The sequence below is a fragment of the Bombus fervidus genome, chromosome 5, assembly GCF_041682495.2.
Source record: "Bombus fervidus isolate BK054 chromosome 5, iyBomFerv1, whole genome shotgun sequence".
Taxonomy (NCBI): domain Eukaryota; kingdom Metazoa; phylum Arthropoda; class Insecta; order Hymenoptera; family Apidae; genus Bombus; species Bombus fervidus.
Genome location: NC_091521.1, coordinates 11501231 through 11513868, shown reverse-complemented (window position 1 = coordinate 11513868; position 12638 = coordinate 11501231). Strand labels below are relative to the sequence as shown.

Here is a 12638-nt window from a genome sequence, read left to right as displayed (position 1 = left end):
CAACAATAAAAAAGCCGAAAATTGTTTGCATCGATTCCTGCCAACAATTCTGCCTGCCGGTTACCAACGCAACGGAACTCGGCACTTTAATATAATGGAACGATAGACCTTACGCGAAATTAAAGTGAATTAGTTTCAAAAGTTCTCGATGAAATGTATCTTTAATGAGAGAGAAAGAGATGCGGAGCTAGAGAAGAGGGGGATGACCGCCCTTTAGTAGCCATTCGCTAATGAGGAACGGTTAACGAAGAAAATTGCTGAATAATTAAAAGTTGCTTTTGTTGAAAATTGCGCGATTCCCCCGGTTGGCACGCGCCATCCTGGAAAAAAATAACGAACGTCCATTAAACTCGTGAAATCTGTCTTTCTCCTAACGCTAGAATTTTATCTTCTCCATCGCCTTTCGATACACCAGCGAAGAAAACTGATCACAAAGAACGAATAAAGGATTCGAACTTTAAAAAAGAAAGGTGGTAAAGACAGACAAGGTAAAGTAAGGAATGAACAAACGAAGTTTGAACCTCTGCTTCTTATTGTCCTTAATTCAAAGAACGAGCTAAATACTGACTGTGAAAAATTAACAGAGAAATATTCTGCCAGTGTAGAATTTCCAGCGAAGGGAGTAACAAAATCAGAAAATCAACGAAATTTCACCTATTAGAATGCGAAGGTTTATGCAAATTGAAATTTTTATCAAACGTATACGGAGAAGCGTTCTGACATTATTAACAATATTTAAGATTCTCAAGATTAAGATTTCCAGATTCCAAGCGATCAATATACGTCTATTGCCAATATAATGTCGAGAAGTATAAATATTGAAAATAATATTGACGATAATATGGATCGTCTGAATGCTCCTTGAAGAAATAGAACCTAAGCAGAGATTTGTTCGAGTGTCATACTTTGCACATTTTGTATATCTTTTTGTATTATATGCATTCTGTATTTTTGCAGCTTCAAGTTTTTCATAAACGTATAAAAATCGAGAAAAAGAAAAGTTGGTTCCAGTGAGAGATTATTTGAAAAGAGACTTAAGTCTTCAACGCGTTTAAAATGATGCAGAGTGCGAGACGCGCGAATTATTGGGCGGTTCGCAGCTTCCGGCTCATTTGACAATCCGAATAGCTGGAAATACGAGGGGATGGAACAGTAGGGGATGGACCGTGCAATCGCGCGCGTAGTGTCCCTCGATTTTTAATAATTTTCCTGTTACTTTGACGTCGTTTCATCGATCGACCACTTTTTGCTGCTAATTAAATACATGGATGCGCTGGACGCGTTGAAATTATGCTGATTCGAATCGCGAAAATTCGCCAACGAGTATACGGAACATATTATTTACCATCGAGATAAATATCCCACATTTCCGCTCCGTGTCAAACGCAACCGGGGTTGAAATAAAACTGACTCTTTGTAGTTTCATTTCCGAGAATTCAACGAAGACGATGCGTTCCATTGCGCCGGACTATCTACGCTCGCGTATTATAACGATATATTTTGCTGTTATATTTTTTGTTCCGTTGTTTCCGTTATTTTGTCTAGTGTTTTCAATTATTTCTGTGACGGTTGATCAAGCGGTTATTCTATATTTTCGATGACAGAACAGCAATCATGATCAGCGACAAGATATATACTTATTAATACCAGAACTACTAGTATTTATACGATGAAAACAACACACGCGTTGCACCTCTTACACCTATTATCAATTCTACTGAAAATTGCCTGTAATTTAAAATTCATAATCCGCGTCAAATATCAACGTTCTGCTAAAAACAGAAGATTTTCTGAGGCCCTTGAATCCTCAGAATGTATATATCTTCCTCTCTTTGAAAAATTATATTTAAAAGACGCGTTAATTATTCGAGCCTGCTTTGAATCACCAATAATATCCAAGGAAACTCGTCTTTACAAGTCTCAAACGATTTCTATCGCAATGATTCATCGTCACGATACATTAATTTCAGCTATGTAAACCAAGCTTAGCTTTCGTTACGCTGATGCAACGGACAAAATTCCCAAGAAAGTCATACCGATTTCCAAGCGAAAGTATCTACGATTGGGGTAGCTCAGGTGCGTGTAGAAGTGCGATTGGTCCATGAGGCCAACCAATCTGCCAATATTATGCGCACACAAATACCAGAATCGTTTATCCAAAATGGTCATAAAATCAGAGCAGTAGCACACAGCGAGGAACGACGATTGTCGCAGATTTGGCGGACGTGGATTGGCGAAACTGTCGAGCGCGAGAGGGCAGAGGGTTGGCCTAAGAATCCATCAACGAAACTGGTAATCAGGTGGGGTTCGCACGAGCCACTTTCAAGAATCCAATCTCGTCTGGCATTTTTACCCTAGCCAGCCCCGTTGATATGCTTCGCTCGTTTTTATTTCCGTCGCTTCTGTTTCCATTTGCGCACGCGTGAATCTCTTTTTTTTTTTTTCATGACAATCGTAAGAAGATCATAGATAAATAGGCTCGCAGATTATGGAAGAATATTTGCGGATGTAGCTTGCAACGACTTTCGAATGATTAAACATTTCGCTTGACATTCTGTCTCTTGTTATTGTATTTGGATTCATCAACCGGTTTAGCGTTTGTTACAGCCTCAGGGCTCACAGATCACGAGTCTGAAGGTCCCATGTGGCGTTAATTAATATTTTCATTACGAGATATATCTTTTAATCAGTATCATCAGCTTGAAGATTGTATACGGTGTCGTTTCATACTTTCACGTATAGCTCAAGATCTCTTACTGTGACACTGTCTTTGAGGCTTAGAAAACAATTGTACGCTAAAGGAATATTGTTCCTGTTTGAGAAAAATAATTCTCTGTTCTTCGTCCTGCACAAAACTCGTCTCTTCTAACCGCTCTTGGCTTCTGTTCGATCCAACGCTGCTCCACTAAGACCCAAGCAATGATCAACTCACACAAACCACCTCCTTCGTTCCCGTTTCTGACCATCCTATGGTACGAACCTAACCTCATCAAACCAAGACAATAAAGTAGCATCGACTCGTCCCGAAAGAGAGCTAAAGAAGGCAAGTACGGAGGAAGAGAACTAAAAGAGAGGCGATCCTGTCTCCAGGATCCGCAGGAGGGTTCCATTCGGTCGTTCCATGCGCGAGTGGTTTTTCCAGGGGCGGGGGAGAGCGTAAAGTCTGAAATTGTGGAAAGCGGCGAGCGAAAGGGGGTGAGCGTCAAAAAACGCTGAGGGTCGAATACCAGGACGTGGATCCAGGATGCAGCGGGCGCGCCTTTAATTGCAGGACTCGCGGCACTTTTAAAGCCGGATGCAAATGGCTCATAAAACTCGCTGGCTCCGACAGGCCGGCTCATTTACGAGCGCGGAAAGTTTTTAGGTTCGGCAGGCTGGCGAGCACGCCGAACGAGAGGGCCTGTTTTATCGGTCTACGAGAGTTCGAAAGTAATTCTCTTTAGTTGTCGGTGAGACCGGCAGACTGCGATGCCGGCCTTAACTTTCTCGAGGTGAACAGGCGCGAAAGACACTCCGGTGTCCTTCTTGGCTTCGTTACCGATCGTATAGTTGGGCCAGAAGATCGTGATCGTGCCAATACGCAGCTACCGACCGACGCGCACGAAAGAAATCCGCGGAGTGGATGACTTGTATCATCAGGTTTTTCTTTCCTTTATGGTGTTTCTCTGTTCTTTAGAATAGAATTCTCCAATCTTTCTCGAGCTCCTTATAGTAGCTAATTGTATGTTTATCTGTAATGTTTCGTGTATATGGAAAATATTTTTAATAAGATAAAGAAACTACAGATATTAAAAATATAGAAAGTATTTACACATACTATTATCTTCCACGATGATTTGATGAGATTCTGTACTTCATTTTCATAGTATCAAATTTTTGTAAATAGTCATATGAAAGTATGTACATACTACAAAATGATACGGAAAACTCTATACTTGTAGGTAAATTAATTTATATGTAAATACTTTTACATACATGTAATTTTAATTCAATGTTGGTGCTAAAAATCTACAATAAAAATCACATACAGTGCTTTGTGACCTGTTTTATGATACGACTCACATATTGGCTATCTAGGATTTTAAATGATGTTGAGCGCCGTCGAATATACGAATTTACTACTCTTCTTCTTTATCCTCGTTATGAAAATAGAATTTTAGTCACTTATGCTAGTATTACTATGTCGATTACAGTTACATGAGAATAGCTATGTATTTGTATTTGGAATGAATTAATACAATTTGTAGCGAATTAGAACTTTGAGAATTTAACTAGTCGAACCAGGCTTCTTCCTCTTTGTCAGGTTTTCCTTAATTTCTCGAACTTCGTCCCTTAGCCCTAATTAGCTACCTCGATGATTGAAGATTTCGATCTCTTCTTACACACAGTTGAAATTTATCGTCGACGAGATCCTTGCTTATAAATTGAATTTTTGAAGTTCCGGTTTGAGATAAGATCAATAGATACAAAACTTTCCCGATTAAACCAATAAAAACTTCGATTGTCGAACGCGTTAATTTTTCCTACTGTTTATGGTCGTTCGAAAGAATAAAGTAACAGCCATTTTTTTCCCAATGATATTGTATAACCGTATCGATCGTGTTATTTATCTACAAAAGTTGAATGTTCATTTTCGAATGAAACACGAATGAATTTTAAGCGTTCCATTTCCGTTTTATGTTTATCACAATATTTAAATGTATAATAAACACGACATCGCATAATCTACTATTTTAATATCCGAATCTGCCAGTAAAATTTTACTTTGTTATTCTGACATTTAAAAAGAGTAGAAGAAACAATGCAGACATATATTTCAAACGATATATAGTTACTCTATATTTTAGTAAAAACGTCTGAAAATGCAATTGCAAATTACACTTATTCCACTTTTCTATAACGATTTACAAAATGCAAAATTTCAATTACTCTGTTTCTCTACGAAAGACAGACAATTTTCATTAAACGCGACCAGAATCAGGGCATAAGAAAGCAGAAACCTGTATACCACGTGTATAAATCAGAATATAAGAAACCAGAAAATTTCTACGGACCTACCACGTACAAAGCTGGTCGCTAATAGGATGATCATTACAATCAACTCACTTCAACTCGTCAGCTCCACTTTCCACTGGCTCCACCATGCAACGCAACACTCAAGAGTCGTCTTCGAGGCGAAGAATACTTTAACAAGCGTTGGTCGAATCACGAAGATGCATTAAACAGTCACTGACCTCCGCATAAACAACTCGTGCACTAGACTCGTTGTAGTTGGAAGCAACAATATAGACATCAGACTTTTCACTTCGGTACCAGTTAAAGCAATAATTCATAGTCTCACTTAATTTACATTTTACATATTCTGATGTGATAATTTCAAAAGTTGAACGAAGTTTCCTAATACTCATAAGTATACCCATATTATAATTCAAGAAGGATTTACTACATATTAGTCTGCTGTTAGTTTAAATAATGAGCCATATCTTCTTAACACCTTAATTCATATTGAAACAAATATGTCCAACAACTGTATCCTGTTCACCACGTATAAGTTGATTGTAATATATTTTATGCATTGTTATTATTTGTTACTAGTTTCATGAGCACACTTCTCTTAATCAAGATCGATATTTTAATACGACACCAAGCATGCCCACTATTCGATAATTTAATATTATACATTTTACTATACATAATATTTAGCTCACTATATATACCCTCTTATTGCAAAAGAACGTTGAATTACTTAACTAGGATTCTAAAATGGAGCGAAGCCTAATAAGTCTACACCTCCAAGACGTCAACCAACACGTTATATACTTGTACCAGCAGATTATAAAAAAATGTTCAACTATTCAATAACAGCTTTAAATTCCAAGATACAGTTTACCCCTACTTCACTTGTATCAATACTAATACTTATAAATAAATAATACCTTAGTCTACGACTTACTATATACCAATCCTAAATAAACCTCAGCCTAATACAACTCCAAGACGTTAACCAGCACGTTCTATAATATACTTGCACTACTAGATTATAAAAAATGTTCAATTATTCAACAACAACTTTAGATTGCAAGATACAGTATGCCTACTTCGCTTGTACCAATACTAATAATTATAAATAAATAATACCTTCGACTACGACCTATTAAATACCAATCCTAAATGAAGCTCAACCTAATACAACTGCAAAACATCGATCACGACCATTATATCTTAATTATTCAATACTTTCTACACTTAGAACATTTTCTTCAATTATCCGTAACTCGCATACCGATATCCATATAAAATACGTGCGTTTTACTCAGTTCGATGTATACGTTCACCCCCTGAAGCGTTGTATTTGTGAATCAACCTGTACAGTACTTGACTCCTACTGTAAACCTGGGCCACAACACTCAGCTCGCCAGAAGGAAGGAAGGATCCGTTCATCCGCTGACTGGGGTTGTTCGGAGGGAAGTGGCCTGGGTAGAGGGTTGGAATAATCCACGGCGTTATTTTATTCGTGGCTGTGGTGCAGTCGATGCAGAAAGTTTTCATAAACGTTGCTCGTGGTCACCACTCGTTTCCTCTCTCTTCCTCTCGCCATCTATCCGCGTGCATCCTCTGTCCTCTTCTGCTTGCTGGTTCAGTTGGTTCAACCCTCTCCGTCTGTTACTCGCTACGAACGCTCGCAACATGCAGCAGACAACGGTTAATCAATGGGCTTCAAGCGCAGGCTCGTATCCCGGGATCTTTCCTGATGGACAGCGGCAACAGCACCGGTAACAACGCCGGGATGCTAGTCTCGCGCGGTGAGAGCGACGAGGATGGGCAGATCGGTTGGACGAAACGGTGGGAGCAAGATAGACTGGGCCTGGTTGGGTGAAAAAGGGGTGGAGAAAGGTGGGGTGGTACAGAGAGCCGCGGGCACGTAAAACTAGCGAACAATTTAAACTCCCCTTTCAAGTCGTGACTTTGTTTATGCGAACGAAAATAATTCGCTGGCGAGCAGAGCTATCTCTCTCTATCATTTTCCCACGGGGCTGTATTCCGTGCTTTTCCATTTTTCGCGGCTTCGGTCATCACGGAAGGATAAAAAGGCGTGCTCGCGGCTGGCTAGCTCTGGTGTCGATTGGGTGCTTCGAGGTAAGAACGCATTTGATTTGTAGGTTTTGCGAGTGGAGGGTGTATATATGATTTTGATGCAGGTTTCGTTGAGCTTGGTGGATTTTTGTGCAGCGAATAGCAGAGAATGTAGTTACGGGAAATAATTGAATATCTAAAATATTGTGGACAGAAACAGTGAATTTCAATAATATGGAATAACGAAGCTTGGAGAAATTATTACGTGAGAAAATATTGAAGAAATTCTCGACATGAAAATCGAATTTCCAGGCGACAATTTTAATAAGCAATGCAGCCCAAACTGGGCGAATTATTCCAAGCTACCCTCTTCCTCTGTTTTAAAATTCAGCTATCAAATTAGAGAAACAAGGAAACATCACATTAAAAAAGCAATCGTACAGCCGAAGAACCGTCCAATATAAAACTGAGCCACAACGTTGAAAATTTCGACAGGGGTTGATTTCACAGTATAAACTAACCAAAAACGATAATCGTAAATTCCTTTGTTCGATGCTCCAACGAACCAAAAGTAGCAAGCTAAAAGTCGAGGAATTAATATCAGGAATTAATAGCTAAGAAAAAATAAATATGAGAGGGAAAAAGTGTTCGCGAGAAAGAGGGAGATCCAGGGACGATTGTTTTGAGTGAAGCACGGCAGGCAGACATGGGGTGACGCAAGGGAAAACGCAGATAATGGCGGCGTAACGTGGTTGGTATGAGCCCTTGTCGACTAAATAATGAAAACTTTGCTCGTACATTCCCGCTTAAAAGTGTTGGCACACCTACGTTCAACGAAGCTTTCCATATTTGGCGTACATCATAAATTTGAAATTGTATGCAATTTTTAACAAAATTGTTTGACAAAGTATCGAGTTAAATGCGTTGTTATAACGTATTGTTGGAAAAGTGAGTTGAACAAAGACGTGACTGGAGGTAGATTTTCTGTCATTCGTAACTTCACGACACTTTCGTTCACAAATTTTTCCTCTTTTCCGATAATCAATTTCTTCGAATAGTTTTTACGGCTGTACAAAGTTCGCGAAAACTATCTAACTTTTTCGTAAAGATTACGATAAGTAATAAAAAAGGAAGAAGTATGACGAAGTATGATAATCACGATATCATTATCGAAGTCAACGATTCATCGATAACTTTTTTTTTAAATTTGATAAAACGAATATAACTGTTTTATACATTTTTGTTGCAAAGGGTTGATTATGGTTTGTGCATGGGTGAAAGTCTAAATGCATAGCACGAGAAAGAAAAAACCGTGGGTCGTAACGATTTCGTAACGAGGAAATGCTCGAATTAATATGAGTTTACACGCTAATACATCACGAATGACAGTCCACTGGAATTAATAGGTTTGTGTGCCGAGTTTGTGCGCCAACACAGACCAGTAAAGGTGATCGTTACGTGGTTGAGGATACAATTTTCTGTTGGTGGATCGTTAACAGTATTTAACCGCTTATTATGCCACATTGCCACATGTTGGTTACGTCACTGTGTTTCGAATGCAATTTTGGATTAATCGAAATGCGTTTGTTCAAAGATATCTGAAGAATTTGATGCTACTAGTATATTCTTTATTAAGTGATTTTTACGCGTAAAGTAATGTTTCGTTAGCGTGCAAAGTATTTTGCAGTTGAAGGATTTATTTCTTGAAACATGCTTCCAAACGTTAATTATATTAATTGTAGTTATTAAGCGTGAAGTGTTACGTAAGCGTTACTTAAGGAATGAAATAACGAGATTAAAGTGATATATGCTGTATAAAAATTTTTAGTAAACCTTGATTTATTAGCTGCGTAAATTAATTCGTTGTCCGTTTCGATAAAATTCAAATTTCATTTATGAAACATCTGAGATTAACCGTACTATCGTTCTTTTATAGAATTTATAGAATGAAAAAGAATAATAGCGAAAAGGAAAGTCTATTTTCGACTCATTGTTAGACTTTGCTGCCTTTAGACTTACCAGGCTGATATTGGAGGAAAAGAGTTCATGTCTTACCTGAAACAAACAAACAGAAAAAAAGAAAAATAAGATCGTTAGAAACGAAAACGTTCGAAAGAAAATAAAAAAGAAGAACTTGCCAAATTAAACGAAAGTAAAACGTAGCACAGAGGATGGCGAATAAAAATAATATAAAAAGCGTAAACGTAACATTAAATCTACAAAAAAGATCTACAATCTATTCAACATATCCAAAATATTCACTTAACAAAGGACAGAGACAAATAAAAAATCGACTGTTCGTAGAAACAAAAAATAGGAGGATAAAGAAATATAGAAACGTAAATCAAATTAAAACACGACGTAAACGATAATAAATAAGAATAGTAAAAAACAAAATTATAAAACATCGGAAGAAACATTATGGAACGAAACTTCTAAAAACGTTAACAAAGCCGTGGAAAGAAAGAAAAGGAAAGAAATATAATGAAAACAGCAATGAATAAATCATTCGATCACGATAAACTACAACCATCTGATTCACCCCTGTAGCTTCTCAACTTCAACTTCGCCGCGCAAATATCAGCTCTTGCCTGTTGCACACGAGTCCACAACCCCACGCACAAAGCCGTATTCCAGCAGCCTAAACGCGGCTCTATTTTCCGAGTTGCACATCTCCCTGTCGCGCAACCAGTTGTTGCACGCTTGCCAAAAGGTGCGGATGATCGACAGGATTTCGAGGAGGGCGGAACAGAGACAAACGACAAAGGGTTGCGCAGGGTGAGTGAGAAAAACACGGATACAACGAAGGGGCTGTGGAGGTTGTACGAGTACACAGAGGGAAGGGGAGAGGTCGCCTGGAGCTCCTTCGATATTTATTTTTTTCCACCCATATATTTTTCTCCTTTCTTTTTTTTTTTTTTTTATTTCCAATGAACTTTCTCTCCAATCCCCGTCGAACTCGTATTCTCTTTCCTTTTTTCGCCCATTTCGCTCGGTTTTTTAATTCGTCCGATATTTCCTGGCTCGTTCGCATGTTAATTTTCGACAACCAATGACGCGATAGGCCCGCGGGCAACAGACGTCGATAATATTTCGCGGCGACCGGCGCAACGCGGCTGAAAATTTCTCGATTCAACGAACTCGCTATACCCTCGCTTCCCTACGGTGGTCGAAGGATCTAGCCGATCGATGACCATCGATAGATAAAATTGCAATATTCGAGGTAGGTAAATATGCAATTCGTCTTCAAAAGAAAATTACGTACTATCGCGCGAAGGAAAACGATGATCATGAGCGATATATGCGCAGTAACTTGGTGATTAATAATATCGGGTGTCTGTTTTACAATTCTAAATTATAATTAAATTAATAAGTTAAACAGCTTGTAATTTATATAAATTTACTTCTAGGAAGTTTGTTACTGTCACAATTTATCAATTTTTCGCTAATAATAGAAGTGTAATTGTGTGATAGGAATTTCGGAATTTTAAATTTCGGAAGTGTCGATAGCGAAGTTCGAATACAGACACTTATAGAACGATACAGTTAAGATTATTTCTTACTTACTTTTCGGTTTCACTTCAGTGGAAAAAGGAAGACAAAGAAAGAATTACAAATCGCATAAAAGATATCGAAGAAATTTCAATGAACCTAAAGATATGTTTTATGTTGTAGTATCGATACCTTGTTTTAATTGTCCTTTTAAACTACTTTTATTAAATTGTTATTTCACGAAGATTCGTTTAAATCTATACGGTAAGAAAATATAAATATTTTTAAAAGGAATAAAGACACGTTGAGATTCGTATATCTCGTATTATAGCGCATGATTATTCACGCTATATCAATTACACGTATTACATCTTAATACGTTACGTTGCATTAATCATACAATCTATATACGTGAATTAATTGATATTAATATATTCGTTAATTGAAATAAAACTCCTTTCACAAACGCGTTAAAAATTCTCCATAAGAAAGATTCCAGTTGAGCATTGAAACATCAAAAGAATTTCACATTAACGAACTCTGTTTCGACTTCAACACTAAGAACGAGTACTATCTTCGTAAAAAGAAAGAAAAATTGAGAGCACGTAGAATGTTGAACTCGTTGAGAAACGTAGATGTATTACCTGTTTCTACGACCGATTAATGACTCCATGATCAATCAAAAGCCCGTTAATTCGAACGTAATACAGAGGCTGGTTTCTCCTGTTTCACGTGGTTCGTTTCGAACGCTCGAGAAAACACGTAAACTGGTCCCTCGAATGAGGGTCATTTTTATTTTCTCTCGAATATGGCTCTTCGTGGACTCGGTTGAGACTTTCACGCGAATCGTTAAAGGCAAGGCCGAGAATTAATCAGGGATTGTATCGATTTCGATGGTAAATTAGTCGTCGATAGGGCGATGTTTTCCTTATTTCATCGAGTTTAACTTGGTTAAGTCGTATATTTGCATATTTGGTATTTCGTTTCTCAATTCTGTTGAAAAATCATATTTAAAATACTAAATTGAAGTATCTGTGTCGTCAGTTACGTGTACATTGTAATAAATTGTTCGAGAGATTGTGGAAATTAAGCGGAGAAGAAATTCCTTTAAATTATTTATCGTATTTGGTAGTTTTCATAGTGATAAATTAAAAATAATAAATAAAATCAAGCTACGTATTATATTTATCATATTCTAAGTGGAATTTGTTAAAAAGTGAAACATTAATTTATTAGCTTGAAAAATCATAGAAAATTACAAAAATATTATGATCATTTACAGTATGAGAGGAAAACAAATAGAAACGAACGTCCTCGATACGGAGATTTCGACGCCCGACCGCACGCCGGAAGTGAATCTCTGCTACCAGGCGTTTGAGTCCCCTGTCTAATGGTTGTAGCAATAACTTACAGCTCGAAAGTTTCGCAATCGTTGAATTTGATTTGCAGCATCGTTAAAGTACTAGCAAGGAAATAAAATATGTTTGAAATACAGAGCCAAGGAAGTCAAGCAAATATTTTATCAGTTATATTTGTATTAAATAAAATTCTAAATTACATGTACGTGTTACCTCTGAATTTTCTATTTCAAAGATATACAAATTTTTGGCGTGCCTTTTTATTAAATACAATTTTTTTACCAATATCAATGTTTTCTTACTTTATTTATTATTTCTCATTGCTATTTACTTTATTTCTCAACTTCTTGAAATAACAATTCCTACGAAATATGACCATTAAGATATGAACTATTAAAATATTAGGACACGGCCATTAAAAATGTAATTACGCTACATGGAATTTGTTATTAAAAATACATAATAACAAGCAAACGTAAATTCGCGATAGGAATCGCTTCGAAAACAATCGATACGCTATGTCAATGACCATGGTGGAAGACTTATGAGTGAAAAGAATAGGAAACGACCTCGATGGAGAAGACTCGCATTTTCGAATCTTCCAGTATCTCGCGGAGAAAGCCTGACGACTTGGGTTTGACATTGACCGATATTAACCTGTTCTTTCGTGACACGAATTCGTCGTCCGTGTCCTCAACCATTCATCGAGTATTG

The 12638-nt window shown here is 37.4% G+C and overlaps 1 protein-coding gene across 3 annotated transcripts in view; it reads right to left on the bottom strand.

The window, feature by feature from the left end:
- The window catches only part of Qin (tudor domain-containing protein qin), a 312288-nt gene that overhangs the window by 131596 nt on the left and 168054 nt on the right, over nucleotides 1-12638 (bottom strand). For 2 of the 3 annotated variants that reach the window (XM_072003142.1, XM_072003140.1), the window contains exon 6: nucleotides 9094-9129. The exons of the other annotated variant lie outside the window; for it this stretch is intronic. In XM_072003142.1, the coding sequence (XP_071859243.1) occupies nucleotides 9094-9129 (36 nt within the window). The remainder of the gene's footprint in view (nucleotides 1-9093; nucleotides 9130-12638) is intronic. 3 annotated transcript variants of the gene reach the window in all.